The 25,169-nt window shown below is 35.2% G+C and overlaps 1 protein-coding gene across 3 annotated transcripts in view; it reads right to left on the reverse strand.

Annotated features, from left to right (window-relative positions):
• KNDC1 (kinase non-catalytic C-lobe domain containing 1) overlaps positions 1-25,169 on the reverse strand; it is a 68,548-nt gene that overhangs the window by 4,274 nt on the left and 39,105 nt on the right. For all 3 annotated transcript variants that reach the window (XM_087767061.1, XM_087767062.1, XM_087767060.1), the window contains exons 8-26: positions 22,296-22,367; positions 22,132-22,193; positions 19,699-19,857; positions 19,257-19,334; positions 18,562-18,655; positions 18,225-18,387; positions 17,286-18,130; positions 17,030-17,174; positions 15,335-15,426; positions 12,908-13,311; positions 6,445-6,538; positions 6,234-6,331; positions 5,725-5,936; positions 4,266-4,379; positions 3,705-3,852; positions 3,269-3,448; positions 1,927-2,142; positions 1,519-1,601; positions 95-245 (exon numbers count right to left, since the gene is read on the reverse strand). In XM_087767061.1, coding sequence (XP_087623187.1) covers positions 95-245; positions 1,519-1,601; positions 1,927-2,142; positions 3,269-3,448; positions 3,705-3,852; positions 4,266-4,379; positions 5,725-5,936; positions 6,234-6,331; positions 6,445-6,538; positions 12,908-13,311; positions 15,335-15,426; positions 17,030-17,174; positions 17,286-18,130; positions 18,225-18,387; positions 18,562-18,655; positions 19,257-19,334; positions 19,699-19,857; positions 22,132-22,193; positions 22,296-22,367 — 3,410 coding nt within the window. The remainder of the gene's footprint in view (positions 1-94; positions 246-1,518; positions 1,602-1,926; positions 2,143-3,268; positions 3,449-3,704; positions 3,853-4,265; positions 4,380-5,724; positions 5,937-6,233; positions 6,332-6,444; positions 6,539-12,907; positions 13,312-15,334; positions 15,427-17,029; positions 17,175-17,285; positions 18,131-18,224; positions 18,388-18,561; positions 18,656-19,256; positions 19,335-19,698; positions 19,858-22,131; positions 22,194-22,295; positions 22,368-25,169) is intronic.

Raw genomic sequence — 25,169 nt, forward strand, 5'->3', positions numbered from 1 at the left:
GGTATTTCTTGCAGCTTTGCTACATGGCAACTCATATACAATAACAAATAAATAACCATTTCATAATTAATAATACAATAAAACAATGACAAACCTTAGATGTGTGACATGTTACAATTTCAGCAGCAACCCAGGTGCTGATATTGTCTGCATTTCTTAATAACTGTAGAAGGTACTGGTCTTGTATGCACTTTGACAGAAACAGATTACAGACTTTAAGTGAAACTGTCTCAGTAGAAACAGCTCTATGGAGAGAATGGAAAAAAAGGCAAAAATAATTCATGCTGACTTTGGATTTTCAGAGAAAATCTTGAGTGCGAAGATGCCAACTTCTAACCATTTAAAATAATTTTGCAGTGCTTGCAGTCTTGATTTTATAATCTTTTACAAAGTACATAGTGAGCTACTGTTACTTTTTCTTCCTTATAATTACAAGATACTTATATGCGATTAGGCATATGCAGCATACATTTCTGTACATAAAGACACCTTCACCACTTGTTACTGAATAAAACAAACCGTACAATCTGACACAAAATAACAGCCAGAAATCCAAACTCATTAAAAACTGCAGCCATGTAAGAAATTGAGCCTGATACCTAGTGGTAACACACAGTTTGTTTCCCATGCCTGAACCCCAAATCCGTACAAACCAGCTGATTTAGCCTCTGTCATCTAACAATCTGTGAAAGATGAGTTGCTTTAGATCTTCATTCCCTATCGTTAGACAGAAAAGTCTACTACAGGTAGTGCAATTAACAAGTACTAACTAGAAGCTAGCTGAATCCACTGAGTATGTAAGAAATAGACCATAATCAAATATAATTAGGTCCATGTGGCTGGATGAAAACATTAATTACCATTGACCAAGTAATTTAAATAGGTTGGTAACCACTCTGATAACTATAGCAAAAATTCTTACGTATCTGTGAATACTGATACTTCATCTACCTAACAGTACAAAAGGAACACTGCACAGAGAGGTTATGGAGTCTCCATCCACATTCAGAACCCCACTGCACACAATCCCCGGCAACTTGCTCTAGCTGACCTTGCTCAAGGCAGGGGTGTTGGACTACATGATCTTGAGAGGTCTTTTCCAGCCTCATCTATTCTGTGATTCTGTAATGGTCGCTGAGGTTTTATACACACACACAGAGGCATTATCAAGTAGCCTGTTGCGGAAACCATTACAATTTTTTCTGACAAAAATAAAACCTCTGAAGCAACTCCCCTTACACAAGTCTTCAGAAATATTTTGGTCTGACCCACTTTAGATTTCAAAGAAATCACCTTGCAAACGTGACCTACCACATACACATACATACATAGGTAAATATACGTACACATGTGTAAAATCTCCTGAAATTCAAAAATTTATGTAAACAGACGATCTAGTCCATCGAAAACATATTAAGTATTTAAAATGTTTCTCTCTTCCTGGATGTATTGAAGGTGTAACGCAGGAAGTTATCATGCATCAACAGAATAGAAGGGCAGTTAAAATAAGCAACTTACTTTTGGACAGCAGCACATTTGTCTTTAACACCAAGAGCTCTTGAATTTAGAAAGTGTACTGGATGACATTTATGAAATACTTCCTAAACAAAAAGAACAAGATATATCTGTTGTTAGATCTAGCAGTTCTTCAAAAATGCCCGGGGATAAAAATGACAGAGGTTTCCCCTCCACTCCCTCACCTTCAGCAAATTTATCGGAGGGATCACAGCCTAAGAATAGAATTAGCCATTCTAAATTTTACTGTAGAGATTTCAAGAGAAAAACAGATTATCTGAATTCAAAGTCTTAAGAAATAGTATGAAATAAGCTTGAAACAGGGTTGGGAAATGGTAGAGAAAGGAGGCTGAGTATAAAGTAAGAAGATAGATATTATTTGTACTTTCAAGTAAACCTAGTCTTTTGTACCTGTTGCAGTAATGTCAGCTGACAACAAAGCTGCTGCACACTGTATTCTATTAAGAGATATGGTCCCACTTCATCTGCTTTAGCAAAGGAGACTGGGAATTCTTCTGTAAAACTGTTGTAGCATGGCTTTGGCAAAACTGATGAAATAGTGTACAGTCGCTCTCTCTGATGCTGTGCAATTGGTCCCATACCTTTGGCAAGTTTCCAGTTAAAGTTCTGTAGAAAAAAATATGTAAAGCTACAACTTCTCTAAAGCAAAAATTATGTCTCCCCTTGATTTAACTTTCTGGAATATTTTGTTAGAGAAACACCTTCGTGGATGCAAACCTCTTGAGCTAATCTTCAAGGTTAGCCCAGACAGTAATTGGGTTATTCAACATTGCTATTTTAAGCTAATATAACACGTACCGTTGATGAGTCTGAGCAGGAGGTTACCAAGTCTCAATCAACAATCAAAACTTCTGTGTAGTCAAGCTTGCTGCCATAAAATAGTTTGTATTCTGAAGTTTTATATTTTATGTTTTACTTCTTACTATCTCTTACTATTTCTTGTACTCTTTTTGCTTAGAATCAAACAGCTCTTTCCAAAGAAATGTTGATTTTTCCATTCTTTTCCCTTCTTCTACCTTCCAGTATCATTATGATGCAGTGACAACAAAAGAAGTTCATGTTTTCTCTATTCTGCTTGCCCTTTATTGGTTGAATCCCCAGTATACCCCATGGAATTCTGCACCTTTATCAAGAGGCTGATTCTAAATTCAACCTGCATGTTATTGATACAGTTGACTTCCACATGTCATTTTGGTCACTCTGTAGAGAGATCTTTTTTCAGGAAAAGCCTACAGCAGGCTCCAGCTTCTAGGGTTACTTTTCACTAGCACACTATATGAACAAGTAAATACAGACAAAAGTTCAGACAAGTTTTTGCTACAAGCTTTGAAGTTCTAGCAGGAAGCCCCTTACCCCCCACTATTTTCCTATATTTGTAGACTTACAAAGATATATGCCTAATAAGAAGTATTAATGTTTGACAAGGGGGAAAATGTTTCCTAGTAACTATGAGTCACATGGCAGTATCAAGGATGAAGAGTTCAACTCTTCAAAATTTGGATTATGTGATCTGTTATTACTGAAACAGGTGACAGGGTGCAATTAAGGCTTAAGATGACTTCCAGTTATAGAACTGTTTAGGCCTTAGATACTTTCAAGAGAAAATTTAAAATGCAGGTACATAAATTTTACTAAATTAGGGTGTAGACTCCCAGCTGGATACTCTGGTCTTTGTCAGAAAATAAAATATGGAAATGTTCTCCATATACTGCAGTCTGAAGAAAAGACATGCCTTTCTGGAAACATCTTCTGAGAGCTTTTTACATAGAGAATGTAATGTTTTTCTGTCCTCCTCGCCCTCCTCTTCACATTTGTTCATGCTAGAGCACTGATGAGCACTGCCACTTTTCTTGGCAGAAGCATCCTCAAGCAATGACAACAAGCGCTCACTGTATCCATTTAATGGAGCAACCTGTAAATGCAAAACAGGTTAACAGAATATTGAACTCAATTTCCCATCAATTATAATCAAGACACAATACAGTTGGGAGATTCATGTCTGTCCAAAACCAGACATATTGAACATAGCTGTCAAAGATGGCATTTTTTTTTTACTTTAATTGTAACCAGGACAGTTTTTTGTAATAACAATCTTACATATACCCTAACTGACTACAATTGATTTTTTTTTTTTTTTTCTTAAAGCTTCTACTGAAATTCTGACTTACCTTGGAAGAAATAAATTCTTTTAGGGTACACAAAAGATCAGTATTTGTTGCAAAGTCTACACTGTAGCAGTCTTCAATCCAAGCCTGCAGGATGTAGAAACTGCGGTTACATATTTTGGTAAGTGATGTGGAAGGATCCAGGGTTGCACTGGTGAGAAGAAAAAGGCACTTATTTCACCAAAATTGATATCCAATTCCAATTTAAAAATAAGTGTTGAAAAGCCCACAAGTATTATTTGGTATTGACTGTACTATTTTAAATTCTTGTGTTTCACGTCTCTAGAATCCATGGCTCTATGGAAACAAAGCCGTGGTTGTACTTACAACCCATCACTGAACAACTAGCAAAAGTAAGACTTGGATTCAGAAGAAAAAAGAAGTAAGCACGTTGTCAAACATAGCACTTGCTCTAGTTTCACTCTCACTTGTCAAGAGAGTCTTACAAAAACAAACATCAAAATTCAATTTAATTAAGTAGTTCTTTTCAGAAACAGCTATTTGCCATTGGGGGGGAAAAGTCAATTGTGCTTTGATAATATTTTTCACAGGGAATTACTGTACCTGGATAAAGTGCTGCTGATTCTATCAAGAAGAAACTGCAAAAATTCTTCTTGTGTGCAGAAATAGCGAAATGTGTAGAGAAACTGCTGTACATAACCTTCTAAAAATGCATTTCTGTGAAGCACAAGAAAAACTTCAGAAAAGCAAGAACATAATTTCTTCTTGCATTAGAGTACAGCAAGAGCAAAAAAAATTCCCAAAATACCAAGAATTAGTAGGGATTTTAAATTCTCAAGCTCCACATAAAACCTTGATTCCTTTTTATTTTATTTTTGTACATCAAATATTGTGACTGCCAACACTGAAAGCACAATTTGTTTTAAAAAAAAGTTCCTCTGCTTGCAATTTTGTTAAGACCCACTTTGACATTTCTATTATTATCAAAAGTTATTTTCTAAATAGTATGGAAGAACATATTTAATTTTCTTTTTTCTAGCATCTCACTTCATGTTGTTTTAAAAGCTTTTTATTATAATAACAGCATAAAATGTAGATGCTTCAATCAAGAAAATATTTCCTGTAGCTCTAACTAGAGCAGTAGTTGCTTTAACAACAGAATATACTTATTACACACGCATTAAAAATTAGTGCGTTCTATTTTTTTATCTGTACACACACACACTCTCAAGCTCTCAACACAAGTTAATTGTCATGTCTCCCTGATGGCTTATGGCTAACCACGAAGTTCTGGGTTTGATAAATGTGGAAGCTCTAATTCAAAAACAATTTTTTCACTTTGTGCAAAATATTAACTACCATGAAAAGCAGCACTTGGGATAAGTAACTGGGTCTCAGAGTCAGGATGAGCTGGGACAAGTAGCTGGGAGGAAGTTGCTCCCTCTACAGTGGCACAAGTCTGATGGAGTCTCTCAGGCAGTTTCCATCCTGCATACTATTATAGCTCAGGTACCTTAAACCAACACTGCCCTCATCCTAGTTTAAAGTTAAAGGACATCTTTGTCCCCATTTAAGCCCTGAGATAAGCCTGCATCTTGGCCAGTCACAAGGACTGGGGCAATAATCTGTAAAACAGAACCTATATGTTTTCACATCCAGACCCTATTAATAAGAATTATCAAATTATATGTTCTGAAGAATTGTTATACTGCTGGCAGTAACATAAAGCCTTGACTCCATGACAACTATCAGAGGAAAACCTCAAATAAGTAAAGGATAAAAAAGTTTAAAGTTATTAGTTCTTGATTTATTATCAAATGCTTTGAGTTTTAATCAAATCGAAACTTAGCAGTTTGGCTTATTTCTTATCAGACTGTCTTTTGCCATTTCCATGCCCATTTCTGTAAATAAGTGTTCATAGAAATAACATTAAACTTGTGACAAGACAGGAGAATTTATGCAATGTTGAGTAACTAGGATTTATCACAGAGGCTATTTTTTCCTGAATTAGCAGCTATGCCTTAACCCACTCCCAATTAAGGATGTGCAAAATATACTATACCTAGAATATAAATAAGCCATTAAACCAAGTGGTGTACCAGCCTGCAGAACTCTTATTCCACTTTGATTATTACACTGGTGTTTCTCTGTGTTATAGTAAAGAAGCAATGACGACTCATCCGTAGATGCCACATCCACAGTGTCAGTTCTCCCGTTGTGAATGACTGTAGGCAGCACACAGGATTCCACACCCCACTGCTCTGCATACATGATCTGTTCAAAGATGCAAAGCCATGAAAAAATAAAACATAGGAAAATAAAGAAGAAAATCCACACAAAATGCAGTCAACTCATCTTACAGCCAAACTGCATTTCATACAATTGCTTTTTTTCCTTTTTAAACAATACTAGTAACAATTACCTTTACTTTAATAATTCTTTTAGATCCTACTTAATTTGGCACTTTGACACAAAACATTTCACATTTTGTATACTGGCTTGAGCAGCCAACTACACTGATGCAGTAATGAAATGACAAACAAAACACAAGCAAAATAAAGTCTGACTTGCCTGCACATATTTCTTCACCAGTTCAAGAAACTGTACTTTTGATTTCATCTCCTGTAGCTGTGCTCTCAATTTGGGCAACATAGATTTAGTTTCAGGACCTTTAGATTTAAAACATACAGCACAAGAACATCAATGATTCTGATTTACAGAAAAAAAATCCTTACAAGCACTATGCACCCATTTCATTACTGGCAAGTTGCTGTAATCTTACCTTTGCTTCTTCTTTCTTTCTGCAATAGTTTCTGGTAAAACTTTATGGTCTTTCTGTAATTTTTTGTCTCCATCATTAGCAATTGTTCTAATTCCTATTTAAAGAGAAAAAGAATTCTGATCAGAATGGTAAATGCAAGGTTCTAGTAGGAAACTGAAGTTTTAGAAGAGAATTATTTTGTATGAAAAAAAGAACATCCAAACAGACAAGAACATGATATTAACCAGGAAAAACTACCTTTCACATGAGTGCTTACAGGCAAGTTACAGCAGGCATCACCTGTCCCCAGAAAAGCATTAGTTATGCCACAGTTCTGCAGCTTAAGAACTGGAGCTGGTTTGAGTATGACGAGACTGCATTGAAGTTTGCCTGAATCTGTTTATATAAATAGGCCTTTAGTTATAATTGCACTTATCTGGTTGATTTCAAGAGCATTTTTAACAGTTACTCTCAGAAGTCATCCAGAATTAAAAGTGATGGGTTCTGAAATCAGTGCAGACCCCAGAAATGCTCTGTTAAGTGGCTGACCTATATTTGCAGCAAGAACTGAATGTTTGACTGAAAGCAATGGTTTCCAAACAAGTATAATTACATTATAGTATACAACCAGGTCAGAAGGCAGACAGGACAGCTGCTCTATAAATAAAGAACATATCAATTTTTGAAGTTCAGCTTACATATTTTATGTTTATGCATTTTACATAATTGAAAAAATAAACTAAATTTCTATAGAATTATATAACTTAAGCAATGAATAGAAACAAAAGTATATCAGGCTTCTCACAATAACATCAAATTTAATGTAAACATTTATATTTGTTTGCATATCAAAGGTTTCATTATTTTACCAACCAACGAAAATGGGCCATCCACTTTGGGTTCAGCTTCTGATGTATTATGAAACAACAAACCTGATGTGTGTTGTGTTTTATAAAAGTGGTGGCTTTGCACTTGGGTCCTAAGCTAACTACCAGTGACCCAGTTACATGAAACAGCATTTTAAATGGAGTAAGTTCACTGAATGCAGCAGACAGAACTCCCACAAGCAGAGTGATCAGAAAACACATAGCTCAGAGCTAACATATCAAACAACAGATTGGTAAATAGGTTAGCTTTAATGGGATGGACTTACTAGAAATTAATTTGAGTTTGAGAAAAACCTGTCACTGTTTTTCAGAAAAGCTCAAAATGTTTAACAACATAGTTCATTAGCAGCAAGTCACAAAAGCCCTGTGGATTTTTAAAAGACTTACCACCACACAGGCATCACATAGAGAATAGTGAAAGCACAGAAAAGCTATTATCCAGATTCCGAATTGGAAACTGCTTGCTTTTACTTAAAGGTTTGCTTTTGTTTTGTCAATTAAAGTGAAACCAAGTTGATTAAGAGACTCCAAACACAAAGGGAATCAGAAAGAGTGGCCATTTTCTGATGTTTGGAATCTGGTAGACAGAAGTGGTTTGTTCCCTAAATAACTTCAGGTGAGTAGCAATGAAGTCAGTAGCAAATTCCCAGTCTATTCCACAACATCTTCCATTTTAGGTAGGTCTAGAATATAAACATTTTTGATGAAGCTATACATTCAATTGTTCCGCTCCCTCTGAAGTATATTTAATTTGTCAGGACACTTTTCTACAGAACATCCCTTAGTCTATGGAACAAAGTAATGATAGAGTGACTTTGTTTACTTGGGAAAATTGCAAATTCCAATCTGTCCTTGAAGTGTAAGTTTATTACATGCTGAAAGGTGGCTCCACCAAAGGATGCAGAATATTGGCAGAAGGGAAAGGAAAAGAGAAAAGGAATGGAAAGGGAAAACTGTGGCCAGAATATGCAAAACTTGCACTAGAAACCTCATAGTCACAGCTTGGGTGCACTGAAGTTTCTTGGAGACTCTTACAAGTAGCTTATGAGATCTGGGGGACAACTGAAACCTAGTGCGGGCAAAGAGGAAAAGGGCAAAGGCTAAGGGTGAAGGCTTAGGGCTGCAGGAGAACTGAAACCAGCTTATCAGACTACAGAAAAAAAGCTCTTCTCATTGTGAGGGCAGATTGGACATCAACCCGGAGAAATGGGAGCCCTGGTAGCTGCCTTCCCTTCTTGCTCTGCTGCAAGGACTTGGTTTGCCTGGATGCACTCTCTATGAGGGTGCAAAATCAGCAGCTCCTAGACTAGAGGTGATGGGAGGCAGGGGACATATACTTGCTTGCCTAAGGACTAACTTTTCTAAATGTAGAGTAACCTTTGCTGACCTTAAGAAACACAATGAACTATCTGATAAGCACCTACACAGTAAAGCATTATTTTTACAACATTTGAAAGTGTTACCTTGATCCATAGATATTTTATTTTTTTAATGCTAGCTATTTCACATTCCTTTCAAACATAAGAGTACATATTACCATTTTTTTTTTTTGAATCATAATAGCTTGATTAATCCAATTGTTAATATTGTCATCATATAACAAATGTTTTGGGTTTTGCATCTTAATAAATCACAACCTATCTAAGGTGCAGACAATATCCAACAGGTTCCAGTAGAAAAATAGAAAAGTTAATTATTTTTATGGCAGAATATTTAATTCTGTCATAAACATAATTATATGTTCTGGCAGTCAGAGTTTCTCAGAACCTGCATGTTCTCAAACCTACTTACAGGTGTACAAAATTAGAAAAACTAAATAAATTTAATTGCATTTAGTTTTAGAAGGGGAACAAAGAAACATTTGAATCATATGAATATTTTCATTGGGGAGATAAGTGTATTAATGAGATGTATATGTCTCCAAAACTGTAATTTGTTGTGTGGTTAGACTCTTGTTTAGTACTCAGTTCCAGTTGCAGACTACACCTGAACTGACCAAGAAGACCTATCCCTATGAAAGGGTAGAGCCACTAAGTCAGGACAAATGTAGTCAAGCTCAAATGTCTATCTTTAAACATCCACTCTCTGAAATATCAACTCCCAAACACTGCTTTAGCACACTTTACCACAAAGCTGTAAATCAGCTCAACTTTATTGCTGACTTCTTAAAAATCTGTCAGAGACCTGGGGCAAAATATTTTATATTCTCAGTATTTTGGTTCACACAGTGCAACATTCCCTTGGAATTTGCACAGCTCTTATTCATTGTTTATACATTAACAGTGTTAAAACTCCATAAATGCCAATGACTAACAACCACATTTATTTTCTAAATAACATGTATTCCAAGTACAACACGTATAAATATTCATATTGTGAAAGAAAACTAGCTGAAAACATTTTGCTGTACAAATACAGCTGTTGGCTGCATCCAAGTACAACAATACACGAGGACTTATAAATGTTAAATACTACTCCTATCAATGGTACCAGCAACATCCATGTTGTTCAAAATGAGATACAACTGGTCTTTGTCAGATGCTGGTATGGAGATTAAAATCATGCTATACATTTTCACAGTTGTAGTGTTTGGTTTGATGAATCGGGCAGAAGAGACAGCAGAAGGAAGCTGGGTAGAGCTGCTTATCACCTACATGTTGATAACTGATTGTCTTACAGGTAAGAATGATTGTCTCCTGACTGCTGCAATAGCAGAAAAATAAATTTCATTTTCATATTTTTTCCCTTTCTTATATATATTGACCAGTTAAAATTTGTAACAGTTCATCTCATTTCAACAATATTGCTAATAGTTTATTTCAGAAATTGTCATGACTGATGGAGTTTGGAAAAACAGCAGGATTTTAGGAAGGTTTTCTTTGCCTAGGTTACATGTTCAAGATTGCTGCAATTGGAGCATTATCATTCTGTAAGTTTTTATTTTAAACACATTTGGAAGAATCCCAGTTTCACAGAAAGTCAGTGTTGTAGTAACTCCAGTAGAAAGCTTAAAGTTGTTGATGCTATGGTAGTGAAAGAAATAAAAATAGTCATGAGACCAAAAAGTAACTGGTATTTTAAACTAGACTCTGTTGAATTTGTAGTAAGAAGACACTTCAAAAGCATTTTTAATAAAAAAAAAAAAAACATTTAATACAATATTATTAAAAATATTTTTAAGATTATATACCTGAATATTCCAGTATACCAAGACTTTTTTGTATAAACAGTACAACAGTATGTATCTGCACATACATGCTTTTTTGTGAAAATTAACTTTTCTTTTGGAATGTATTAAAAAACTTTCTATGCTGTAAAAGAGTAATCTTCTATTAACCTTCTTCTCTGAAGAGAATGGTGGAATATAAACTGAATTTGACTTCATAATTGAAGATGACAGTTTATAATTGTATTCCTTGTAACTTGGACGCAAAGGGATCCCAGAAATTAGGAAGACTATTTATATAAGATACCAAGCTTCTATTGTCTGCAAATAATGATTTTATTCTTGTTCATCTGGCCTCATGTGCAGTCCAGATCACATACATTATTTCTGCATTACTGAGACGGAATAAGATTAGAGTTTATTTTTTGTCTAGCTATTAAGATTTCGCACTAATTTTAGATAACACAAGGAAGATTAGTTCACTTATCCTCAGAGTAGCATGCATCTTTTTCAGCTATTGGAACGTGCGTTCTCTTGCTCTCTAAATGAATTGTTTACTAATTGCTAAACTGAACAAATTGCACTTTGTATCAATAGTAATCTTCCTCCAGTGGAATGTACTGTGCACGAACACAATATAATTTTCCACAGAGATACCTCATGACTATTTCCACCCCCAGCCTCCTGTGTGATTGTTGGGTTAGCCAAGTTCTTATGCACTAGTGCATGTCGTAGCAACGTATAATAGTATGCATTAATTTCATAAGCAAATTCAAAAGAAGGCTGTAAGCACCATAAACCTTGCTTAATTTTTGCTGTATGCCTGTTAAGTAGGGAAAACAATTGCCAAGAACTCAGAAGATAATTCATCCTTTTGAATCAAACTAAATTGCTGAGTAGTCTGTAAAATCTCAAGGTAAAAAAGACTGCTTGTTGAAACAGAAAAATCTATTTAGATGCTTATGAAAACTCCTTACTCGTGAAAATCTGTTCTTCAGTCAAGAATTAGTCCTTCAAGTAAGGGAGATTATGCAAGCCCATTTTTCGCTAGCTGGCATGCTTACACAGGATTAAACACCCCTATAGGATTAGAAATAGGAATTTTTGAGTAGATGGAAATTTTTGAGAGTGACAGTCCTGAAAACTTATTTATTTATTTATTTATTTATTTTTACACAACCCAATAGTAGATCAAGTTTCTCATGCTATTTTCTCCTATAGACTTACACCTGAACATTAAGAAGCAAAAAAAAAAAAAAAGAACATCCTCAATGATTCAGGCTTTAACTTGCCTAATAACAGAAAAAGTTATGTTTTTTTACTGAAAACTGAAGTGAGGTCACAGTCCTTAAAAAAAAAAAAGAATGTAAGTAGATCCATTGGGATTTAAACTGCCTATCTGGAAACAAAGAAGTCTAGATCGTGTTCTCAGCTGTTCAGTTCTACTTTGTCAAGCTCCCTTAAAAAATAAAGCAGCAAATTCAACTACCTGCCCACAGTAATGAAATCCACAACAGCAGTGCAACTCCTGCTTCATCTTTGTTAAACACGTATCTGGCAGAAACAATAACGATACACAAACTAGAGAACTAACCATTCTCAGGGACACAAAAAGATTCCAGATGTCCCTATACTAATAGGTCTTCAAGTAATAACTCATTGACTTGAATTTTTCCTTTTCCTTCCCATGAACCAGCTCCAACTATATAGATTTTTACAGTTTCATATATTATCCTTACTCTGTGGCTTTGGACTTGAAATATTTACAAAAATATTTAAAAACTGAGGCTTGTTATAGATAGATGCACAAATGTAAAAATTAAGTAAACGTGATCAATATGATCTTTAAGGGAATAGAAGACCTTGCTAATCTAAAACAACCCACCCCCCTACCCATGCTCCCCCATGCTCCTCAAGATGCTTAAAAGGCACAAGGTCACATTCATCATGATGATTAGCCATCTCCAAGAGAAGATGTGAGCAAATAACTGCCATTCTGCTGACAAATGGTGAGAAGCTGTCACGGAATTCACCATGACCAAGGAAAAGGGCTCAAAGCACATGACAAGGAAGACCTCTTAAGAGCTTGTGATGCACACCCGTCATAGCCATTCTTAGCTCGTTTCGATAATATTACCACAATGGGGTTGGTGCATATGGCAGATGGTACTTTTCCGGTCAACTTCAGGAAGAGAAGATGCGTTGTAGGTCAGTCATCATCAATTTCATGTCAGTGCTCTTTATTTTGGAGTACTACCCTTACTCTGCTTTATTGATAAGATATCACAAATTTTGAGGATTTGAAAACACTTAAGAGTCAGTATTTAAAAGAAGAAAGTGGGTTTCAACTCACTATAACACAATAAATATTATCATACTTTTAACCAGCAAGTAAAGAGGTATCTTAATGATTTTAAATCAATGTACTCACCACTTTTTTAGCATCTATATTTTGTGACTCACTTGATTTCTGCTTTCCAAGGTTTTTCATGTAACTATGAACTTCCGAACCAAAACATTCAGCTCCATAAAATGCACTGCTCCAACCAGGACTACAGCTATTAAAGTCAGGTAGATTGGGAGACACAAGGTAGCTGTTTCCAGCTATCTTTATTATGGTCTCTTCCTCTGGCTCTTTATTTTCTTCTGTAAAGCCTGGACCAATACAACAGCCATTGCTTTGTAAACATTGCCCCTGTTTGTCTATAGGGATAGTATTCTGCAGCCTCAATTCTTTTTTGAAATTATCCGAAGGTGACTCATCAAAATCCGTTTCAGCTAATGATGTATTTATCATAGGCTCAGCCTTCACATCAAAGGTTGCTTCCCCTTCTCCTAAAGAGGGTGTATGGGGGGGAAAGAAATAATGGTCATGTGCTGTGATGCATGCATTGTTGAACTTAAACACTACACATACAAAATACAGTTATGAGACTATCTATGCCCTCTAACAGCAGTGTTAGGTGCTTATTTTGGCTCTGTGCTTTCTTTTTCTCAGTGACACATTGTAAAATGATAAAGGTTAAGGACATTTCAGAACTATTAAGCTTTGGTCAATACATTTCTGAAAATTACAAAATATGTCTGTGCATATACAACAAGCATTTAAACAAAGCATAGTACAGAAGTTTGAAAACAAAAGTTAAATATGTCAGACCTGTGCACGCATTAGTAAAAAGCTTAGCTTTTGAGTTTTTTTCCATCCATAAGTCTTGAAGCTTTTATTCCATACATAGAAGGCAAGAATACTTGATACAGCCAAAGAGGACACAGATGTTAAACCTTCTACTCCTACAGGACTCACTCCCTTGAGCTATGATGGGACTTCTTTGCAGTTATAACGGCTACTACCAACCTTAAGGGACTGAGGCGACAGTCAAAGGTTGGTATGATGCTGACAGAAGCTTTTACACCTGCCAGATGTCTCCCTTTTCACTTGAGCAACTCTCCAGGGCTTAGATATGCCACCTTAGAGTCAAATGGACCTAAATTACTGGTGCAAAGAGATCACATACCCCATGGGAAAGTCTGGCTCTACATCTGCAATCATTCTGAGCCAAAATGGAAAATTGTAACATAGAATGACAGCAGTCAAGTGCAAACTTACAAATTTATGTTTTGCCATAAAAGTTAAAAATGTAAGGGTACAAGCCGTTAGGTAAAGAACACACGGTTTAACTTTGCTCAAAACAGAATTCATGAAGTTTAAGTGCTGAAACTTGGCTGAACTATCTTGAAAAAAAAAAAAGAAATACTGATACAACAGCAACCAAATACAACCTGTCTATGAATACACCAAGCCTAGAAAGGGTGATGGTTTTGTTATAATAATGGGATTTACCAGTCCCAGCTCAGTTTTAAGTTCAGTTACTGAAAGATGGAATGTTTTGTAAACCTTCAATCACATTGTAGGCCAGGAAAAAAGCAAAACCCACACTGAAGAAGTACAAATAAACAATCCACTAATATAACCTCAATGACTGCCCTGAAATGGTGTCCTGTAACCAAGTTTGTCATGAAAAGGCAAAACTATCTTGATTAACAAATCATTTGACCCACTGTTCATTTTGCTATCTATATTTTAAAAAGTATTTCAGTGGATAGAATAGGGAAGTGGAGGAATTACTAGGAGAGAGGTAAAGACTATTCTTTTTTACCTGTTTGTGAAAACCCTTTTGATGAATAGTTAAAAATGCCCATTTAAATCCAAATGCAATTCAGTTTCTAGATTTCTGTACAATTCCCTTCCCCAGAATTTGTAAATAATTTTATTGACAATACTATTTTTTATTTTAATACATTTTATTTATTTTACTGCCTAGTTTTGTTTTAGTTCTGGTAAGTGAAAAAAGAAGACCAATCTATCTGTTGCATAGTCATCCTTCAATCAATTCTCAACTTCTTCAGTAACACCTAAGGAGTCGTAAGCATTTTCTAAAGCTCCCCTCTCTGCCCAGCTAAGCTTGTTATGTTGCATGGACCTGACTCAGTATGACTGTCCCCCTTCCCCCTCCCTACTAAAGCATGCCACTAGAACATCTACTGGATGAACACAAGAAAACCACATGTAGCAGTTAGGATTTGGGGAGTTTTTCCAACAGACACATCTGTGTAAATAAAAGTAAGTAAAAGTACATGAAATGGGCATTCCACTCAATGACATTTTGTCATATGTAAGCTTCATATAAAAGACAACAGGTCCCCAAGGCATTGATAATGTTCAGATTCACTGATAATGTTTATAAGTGCTAAGGTGAGTGTTTTCCTGAAGACACACTCAAAGTGCTAATCTCAAAACTTGTGTCATTGTAGATTCCTAGCACACACAAAGATCTAGAAACATGAAGTCCCTTCTCACCCTCTGTCTGATCACTGCTTCCCAAAAAGCTATCAGATTTCTTCAGATCTTGGAATACTGTGCCACACTTTGAATCATCTGCCTCAGTTATGCTAAAAATACAAGAAGATTAGAGGAAAAATTAGTGTTTCATATACTTTTATATTTACATCAGTAAAATGAGATCTTACAAATGACTCTACCATGTATGTGAAGGGTTTCATAGCATTTATCTACCTCCTGAAGTTTGCATGTTCAGCTTCAGTTAGTTGTTATTTTACAAGGAAAAAAAAATGTTCAAATGGGCATTAAAGTACACTGAGTAAGATACAGAGATTTTCCTTTACAGCATTTGGCAGAATTCCAACAGAAGTATCAGAACACATACAAACAGAAGGCATAACTCCAGGCATAACTTAGACTAAAAATTACTGTAATGGGTTTTTCACTCAGGATTCAACCTCTGGATAACAGCCTGCAGTCTGACTCTAAGTCATCCTTAATAAGAATAATCATAATTTTAAAAGTCAAAGAAGGTAACAATTAAAAACTTCTATATTCTTTCTCTAAAGAATGTTAAGTAAACAGCATCTCAGAGATATTCTGAGGCAGTTCTTGTGTGTGACCTAAAAGCTAGACCTGTATTTTTACACTGGATAATAAATGATGATTTCCTTTTCACACCCGCTTTCAAAAACTTTACTTCATAACAGAAGTTCATATAGAGGATGACTGCTTCATATATCTCAGTAATTCAGCTGCAACAGCTCAAGTTTCTCCTACCATAACATTCAACTCTGTGGAATTCAGAGCCTAACCTCCAACAAGTTTTCAATGGCTCCTTGAAAATCCCAATCCAAATGGGAAATAGGCCGGCATATCAGGGTCTGATATCTGGAGGTCATAGTCTATTCTCTCTGAAACTTGCTGTAGGGATAGTACATCTTTCAATACTGAAGTTTTTCTAGACTGTATCTACCAAGCTTCTTTGTCAAAAGTTCCAATTTGTAGTTCCAAACCACAACAGACAAAGAAAACATATATAACTGCCACATATAAACTGATTACTGTTTGCAATAGAACAGTAAGTTTTTATAAGTATGCTGCATTTGGAGGCTGCAATAAAACAAACATCGTTGTCATTATTTTTCAGGTAAATATGTCATTGAATATGAAATAGTAAAAATGAGAAATTAGACTGGTGTTTTCTCACTTAACAGGCTACTTACAAAAGATTGCCAGGAGGAACATTGAGTCAAACTAACTCAGTTAAGTAAAACATTTCTAGCAAAGCTAAATTAATTTCCTTGTTCTTATGTGTGAATAGAACAAAAGGGTGTATAAAGAACTAAACTCAAACAGAATAAGCAAACTGAACAGGAAGAACAATGTATTTCACTTGATTGAACAGCCTCTTTCTAACAAGACTATGAAGCTCTCCATCAGTGGTTGAAAACAATATTGATCAGAATTAGGTCTCCATTATGAAGATGGAGTTACAGACAAGCTTAATAAAAAAATATTTTCTGCAAAACCATTAAGCACTACTTGCTATGGGGAAGGCCATGAAGTATCTAATAGACTGGGAAATTAACAGTTGGCAGGAAACAAGTAAAGATACCTGAAGAGAAGGAGCATATCCTTTCCTGCTTCTAGGAAGTAGGGAGAAAAGCATTAAATTGAACTGTAAGAAGGAAAAAGTTCAAAAACACCCACCATAAATGTGAAGGTCTTTCTCCGTTTACTACCTCATAGAGATTCTCCAGTAATTTTTCATCCCAGTAGAGGTCACAAAACTTCTCACAAATTGTATCAGAGAACATAGCAAACTTAACTTCCTTTAAGTTTAAAATGAAGTTACCTTGTTTAAAAAAAACCAAAAAAGAAACAAACAAACAAAAAAGTGAGAAAGAGACATTAACAATATTCTTACACATCAATGATAATAATATACAGAAGAAAATGTACATACCCATATCAAAAACTTCAACTCCATTCTCTAGATAGCCATCAAATGCAAACTCCTCTTGTATAAGATGAACCACTTTCTGTAGTAAAGTGTCACTTGTGCTGTTCTGCTGGGGCAGGACTTCAACATCACAAAGATGAGAATCATCTTGATTCACTGAGGTACACGGTGTGTGTTCTTGTTCAGTGAAAATACTGTCTACAGTGGTAGCACACTCAATTTCTTGGCAGTTGGTTTGAATAGCTGGGTTACTTTTATCAAATTTGTTCTGTGTACTAGTAGTCTCACAGTTTTGCACTTTGCAAAGGGAGGCATCATTTTCTGCTTGAGTGCTCATTTTATAACTTGCAATAGTACTTGCAAGTAGCACTGGCAAACTATGATAGCAATCATAAGCAATTCTTGAACGAAGAGGTTTATTTGGTATTTGCTCTGATACAGCTAAATGTACTGGCACGAATGTCAAAACTCTTTTCTCTGAGTCTTGTTTGAGAATGATGTTATTTATATGGAGAAAATTAGGAGATGTAGAGCAAGCTAAGGAGCTTGAAGGAACTTCAGATAAAATGCTCTTTTCTTGTAGAATATGTGAGGAATCAGATGGTGACGGTAACGTAACTACAGAAGTAAATGCATTGCCTGACTTTTGCTCTTCTGAAGATATCTGAGATGAGTGGCCTGGAACTTGTAAATCACACTCAGCTATTTCAGGTGCAGTTTCAACAACATCTGTGTCTTCAGTACCACAGCTTTTAGAGTCTTCTATATATCCTGATTTGTCGTGGTCGATGTGATTTTCTTTTCTTGTTTCTTTCTTGAATTGCTCAGAAACTGGTGTGTGAACCTCTCTGAAAAGGCACAAAGAATTTTTTTGAGGACAATTCCAGTAGATTTAACAATGAAGTCTTAAGCTTAACTTATTCTGCTTTAGGATATACTAACTTTGCTATATTTGCATTTTGTTGCAGAATAATAGGCTTAAAGTGAGTTGCAGGAGAGGTGAATGCAACAGGTAATGTAGCTTTCTCACAATTTAGAGAAATCTGGCATGGTACCGGTCCTTTAACTGCTACAAGTTTACTTTCACTGGTAATAGGCACAAATCCTGAAAACAAAAAGACAGAAAGATGAACAATATGTAAAATATAAATGCAAGGTAAATAACAATCAATTTTGATAGAAAAAATAATTTTGTACCTGACCAAGAAAATCTTACATGGAGAACTGATCTAGAGAATATTAAAACAAAGTAAAGATGTCAAAGAGTCTGACTGCTTACCTAGACTTGACTCTGAAGGGTCCATTTCCTGGCTTTCATTTTTAAATTCAAAAGCAACATGACCTTGAGAAGAGATTACTTCTTCCTCAACAACCTAACAATAAAAATTAAAGTCCAGACTGAATTTATTAGCATTTTCTTGTTTTTAAATTCTGCTCAGCACATTACTTAAAAAAAACCCACACAAACCCAACCCCATATAAACCTAGAGTTTTAGGATTTTCAATTTCTGTAATCTGCAAAGCAGCAACCTAGTCATGCCGAGATGGAGACTTAAAACAAATGACACACAAAACTCTAAGGATGGTAGAACTGTTTGGAAATCTTGATAACCCTCTGTTTCAAATCAGAACTTTTAGGTAATCAAAGTTTTGAACAAAGTCAGTTCCATGGATTGACTGAACGCTGTGTCAATTACATATTAATGTCTTCTGTTCTGATAAGAAGGGTGGTAAATGAAAGAGAGATTATGAAATTAAATCACTGGTTCTTCTTATTTCTCGCCAACAGCAAGAACTAGAAAAAAGCAATACTTAAAGACTACTTGAAAATTAAAAAAAAAAAAAACAACAAAGAGAGAGAGAGAGAGAGAGAACAAATCTAACTATACTTGCAGGGGCCAAAAATCTTCTTGGAATACAGTTTACAGAATTAATTGAAAAAACATAGAGAATTAAAAAAGGTGGCACTCTTACCTTAAAGACAGATTTATTCAACAATGCCAAAATATTTTTGCTGTTTATACCTTGTTCAAGTAAATAATGATTGCATGTCTAAAAAAAAAAAAAGGTAAAAAAAAAAAATCATAATTTTAAGTCAGTAAATAAGTTTTCAATCAAGTGAGGTATTCTTGGACAAGGACAAAGTCAAGATAGTCAATTAGTTAAGTAATCTAAGTTTAGGAAGTCTTATGAACCTATTCCGAGTACCTTATTGACAATTTCAATATAAATTAAAAACACACCCCTCTGTGTCCCTAGGGAGGTAACTTTAATAACAAATCACAAAGTGACTGGTTTTCATTTAATTAGACATCAGTCTATTACCAAAAATAAATTAATATTTTGATATTCAAATCACTAAAATGAGACTTTAGACACAACTAAATTTCACATAAAATTGCTTAAATCTAGTAACCTTAATTGCATCAGCTAGAGAAGGTCTTTCTTCAGGGTTTTTTCTTGCCATATCCAGAAGAAGTTTTTTTAATTTTCTTGGCAATGCTAGTTTATGACTTGGTGGAACACTGTATTTTGCAGCCATCCACAGAACTGCAGCAACACCATAAATGGAGACCTATTGGTATAACATAAGAGACAGGAAAGATGTAAACAGACCGAAACAAGCTTCCACTTCAAAACCAATTCCAGAAAATTATCCAAAAATTCCCCTTATTCCCTGCAAAAACAAATAGAGCTAAAAAACCCCTAGAGCTTACAAAGTACAGATCACATTTGGCTTTTGAAGATGCTGATGAAAATTGCAGCCCGTTTCAAAAACTAGCTGTTATGCATGCAGGGCCAGTAACAGTAGCTAATTTTCTACTGTTGGAGCAACAGACATAATTTGTCTTGTCCTTTGTCTAGGAAAATTATTCAGGAAAAAAGTGTTTTTAGAACCATTTTGAAGAATTCCTTTCTCGTGTAAAAACTTAGATTGCTGCAAGCCTTAGAGTTCTACCATAAAACCTGGCCAGCCGCAATTTACTTAAAAAAGGTCATGATAATTCAGGAAGTAAATGGTACATAGTAATGACAAGCTAGCCAGTATGAGTCATATTTTACAGAGAAGATTACACCTATCAGAAGAATGAGGTACTGTATATTTATTTTAGCAATTATTGTGCTACCTGCAGCTAGACCAATTGAAGTTGCCATGATAAGGAACCTTGAAAAGTATTTGATCTTCACAAGCTTTCTTGTTTTATTTGAAGAATCACATTTTTCAGACAGAGCCAGATTTAGTCTACCTAATGCTTAGTTTACATACATTAGCATGTACTACAAATGCAATTTTGACAAAGCACCATGCTTCTTCACATTGCCTCTGAAAGAGATTACAAAGGCTCAAGGGACAGAAACCTAAGCACAGTACTAAATAATGTGGTCCTATAAAACAATGTTTTCTAGCACTCTTTTGAGTAAAGTGAACAGCAACGAACACAACGTAACAAGGAAATTCACTATAAAGAAAATAATCTGTGAACCATTTGAACTGTTGAACAAAAGCTACTAATAGGTACAAAAATATTTTAAATGGGAGAAAGCAGCTCCACCAAACCAAAAAAAACTTTTCTTCTCCTTAGGCTCAGAATTCCAAAAGGTCAATGGGATCACAATTTTAACCTACATTTATTTATTTATGAAAAACTTGCCATCCAATCTAGCATATCCTTCAAAAAAGTTCCTTTTACTGAGGTAGCACAGTTATTGTGACTGGCACTACACAGTCTTGACTCCCATACAATAATTCTAACTAAATGTTCATAACAACCAAAAAGTTATACAAATATCAGGAAAAAGCCAAAAAAAACAGGTCAGCTTATTCTATATATAATGTTGTAGAAAAACACGGAAAAAAGATTACTTCAGATTTTCTAAAGAAAAAGAATAAAGCATAAATAATAAAGCATAAAGAATAAAGACTTTAGGATTATTAACTTCTACTGTATGGTGAAACTGCTGTATTGTATTTCAGGGTTAGTTTAAGCTTCTGAAGACTTTGAAAAACTTGCACATTGGATCAAAGCAGTTTAAGAAGAAAGAGCAACTTTAAAGAAGGTATATAAGCATTTTCTAGTTACAGATAATTTTACAGAAAGTCAAACTCTCTCTTTAGTAGATTTTTAATGAAGGTTTTTTTTTTTTCTGATTCATGACTATTATGTTTAATTTTAAAGGACTCATGGGGTACAAGGTACATATTAGCTAACCTCTTTTCTTGTTACATAATAGAAAGGTACCGTAAATTCTGTTTTCCTGACTCTAAAGATCACTGTGGTACAGGTTGCAATTCAGATGCAGTTGCAGTGAAGACAAATACTCACCTGCTATTTATTAAACATTTTTATCATCTTTGGTCTGAGAGCACCTTACCTATAGCAAAAAACTCTAGGAAAACTGCATTGGTAAAAGACATAATTCATACCATTCCCATAGTAAAAATATGCTGATAGTGATATTTTTATCCAGTCTTCCAAATGAGATTAATGTTTGGGCTTTAGACAGTCTAAAACACTGATCTTAGTGTGACCTCCAGAATGTGAAAACACGACTTCAAAGTCTGTCTTACTGCTAACAAACTGAAAATAATTAAGTTTTTTGGAAAACTATTGAATAACAGATTTTTGGCAGTTACTCCAACAATTTTGGAAGGCAAAATTATTTTTTAGAAGCAACTAATTTTATGGGAGATCAATATATAAAAACCCACAGATAACCAAGCAATATTGGGAGAAATGAGAAATATTATCAGAATCTTAGAAGAGTTCAGCTTTCTTGTTCAAGCAGCAGAGGGATACAACTGTCCTCTGATAAAATGCATAGCAACCTACATAACCTACCACATTACCTTCTCACTATCCACATCCTCTTCTTCAGTTTCAGGGGCTAAATAAAATATATCACAAGATTCTAAATGAGAAAAGAAACCAGAAACAAAAGGTAAGATATTTGCTTTCTTATCCACTCCCCCCCAAAAGAAATAAAAGCAGAGCACACAATGTATTCGTTTACCTTCAGCTTTTGGAGCAGCAAAGAGGATACTTCCATGGCAGTCAATCAGCACGGAGTCCAAACATAAGACCACTGCAAAACAAGCCACAAAATGGCGAGGCATAATAAATATCTGTTCTTGTAACTACTGGACACTAATAAAAATTAATTAAATATTTAAAAAAATAATTTGCAATGTCAGCAATTACCCTATGATAAATGATACTTTAAATAACACTAATGCTAGAACAGACACCATCCAATAAAGAGACAGTAGATGCGTAACCACCCAAAGCACTTCCTACAGAACAAAGACAAGAAAGTAAAACAAAATGGGATCACAATAAATAAAAGGGCTTAGAATACCAGAAGTTTATTCTCTTTATAGCCAGCATTGAAAAGGAAGGCCAAGAAAGGAACAAAACAAAAAAAGAAATACAACAGCTAGATGTACTCTAGTCTTCTCACAAGGTATCAATAAAAGACAGTCAATTTATCTTTAAGCATTTAATCTCTCCTCTCTTCCCTCCTCCAACCCCACCAAAATACAGGGTCATTATCTGGAGACAACTGAGACATATGTGGCCAGATCCAGAACTCCTCTAGGTGGGATAGGATATAGAGTTCAGTTTTGCACAAATAGTTACAATCGCACACACTCTCCCACTGAGGAAGTGTTATGTAGATCGGTATTTGCAAGGCCCTCAATTTTCTATAGTCCGGAAAGAAATAACTGACTTCTAAAACTATTTTAAATGACGTGAGGTCTTCCGGGACTTAACATCAAGGTCATGAGATCACGTTATATAAATTCAGTGATGAAAAACTTGTGGTAAGACTGTGTCTATCTGTTTGACATCTTCAAAGCACACTGTAATTTAACGTGTTTCAATATAATAAGCCAATTGGTTAAGAATGTAGTCCTGCCTTTGTAGACTACCATCAAATACATTGTTTTCTTGTTAAAAACAGAGTACTAGGAGAATAGATTCTTCAATTAAATTAAATAAGATGTTAAAACATGACATTTATTATTATTAAATAAAATATTAAAGAGGCTAAGAGTAAAAAAAATATTAATTTATTATTAAATAATAAATTGAAGAGGTCTAAGAGAGAAGAATGAAGTAAGAAAAAAAGGAAATAATTCTTTGGCTTTTGTAGTTACCTGTACAAAACACATCTAAAGCCATTAAATTGTTGACTAGGCTTAATATAAATAAAGGCTTGCCTACTACCTTCAATAATATTTAAGCTGGACCTGAATTTAAGCTGTCTTGAAAAACAAAGCTTTCCTGAACGGGAACGTTTACTAGTTATTTCTGCAGAGGCAGCTCCCCTGAGAACTCTTCATGCTCACTATCTTTGCTTCTCAAGAGTTAACGCCTCTGGCCCTGAATCTGCAACACAGTTAACGCAAACCAGAGTTCAGTACAACATGAGAATTCTCACGTGGGTTCTCTAAAGCGCCCGTGAACAACATGTAAGCAACATCCTCTGGTAAGAGGAGAGGAAATAAGTCTCAATGGAGGGTACGAACAACTTTTGTAGCAGGATTGAATTAAAAAAAATACATGAAGAGGCTAGCTTTGGGGTATGTTTTCTTACCCAGATAATTCCTGCTTAGGATAATGAAAAAAGTGTAATCAAGGAAGGATTTGGAGGAAAAGGCTGTTTAAGTGAATAAATAATAAATAATCCAGCTTGTTCCACATTTCATATATTTAACTATGACTCATCAGCTACCAATCTTACTCTACCAATGTTAAGACAAAGGATATTTTAACAAACACTTTAGATGATATCAGCTTCACCTTTAAGAAGTTAGAATTATTCAGAAGGAATGCTGAGAGAACTTTATGTGTGTGTGTGTGTGTGGGCACCGAAGTAGTAACGCCCCTGTAAGCCATTGCACAATGTATAATTACTCTCAGAACAGGCAGAGAATCCTCTGGCAGAAATATTCTAAATCTGAAAACAATGCTCAACTTCAAGGTATCTTTATTTGTCAAATAGGGATGCCTTCCATTTAGTGGTTTGTATCATTATGTTCACTTTTACATGCTATGTAAGGTTCAGATCACAACTCAGTCTTTAGTATTTTGAAGACTTATACATTCTGGGTGCGTGTAAGTATGGTAACAGAGGCTGGCTAGGCATATTAAATTAGAATCTGAGCCATTATGTGCAGTTATTTGAAACCTTCACAAACATTAGGAACGTGCTATGAGGCTGAAGTAATCCTTCTGTCGCAAGGTACGTCAAATACTTAGTTTTAAGGGTAACATTGCTTTAAGTGCTCAGAAATCTCTGTTTATGGCCAATTTCCTTTTGTTGTGGTTTAACCCCAGTCAGCAACTAAGCACCACACAGCCGCTCGCTCCCTCTGCCCCCCAGTGGGATAGGGGAGAGAATCAGAAAAAAAAGTAAAACCCATGGGCTGAGATACAGACAGTTTAATACGACAGCAAAGGAAGAGAAAATATAATAATAATAATAATAATAATAATAATAATAATAATAATAATAATAATAATAATAATAATAATAATAATAGTGATGCACAATGCAATTGGTCACCACCCACTGACCAATGCCCATCCCATCCCCGAGCAGCAATCGCTGCCCTCCAGCCAACTCCCCCCAGTTCATATACTGGGCATGACGTCATATGGTATGGCATAGTCCTTTGGCCAGTTTGGGTCAGCTGTCTTGGCCGTGCCCCCTCTCCACTTCTTGTGCACCTGGCAGAGCATGGGAAGCTGAAAAGTTCTTGACTAGTGTAAGCACTACTTACCAGCAACTAAAACATCAATGTGTTATCAACATTATTCTCATGCTAAATCCAAAACACAGCATTATACTGCTACTAGGAATAAAATTAACTCTCTCAGC

Source organism: Nipponia nippon, unplaced genomic scaffold (genome assembly GCF_047370975.1).
Source record: "Nipponia nippon isolate SJK-2023a ecotype South Korea unplaced genomic scaffold, ASM4737097v1 scaffold_3, whole genome shotgun sequence".
In the NCBI taxonomy this organism is placed as follows: Eukaryota; Metazoa; Chordata; class Aves; order Pelecaniformes; family Threskiornithidae; genus Nipponia; species Nipponia nippon.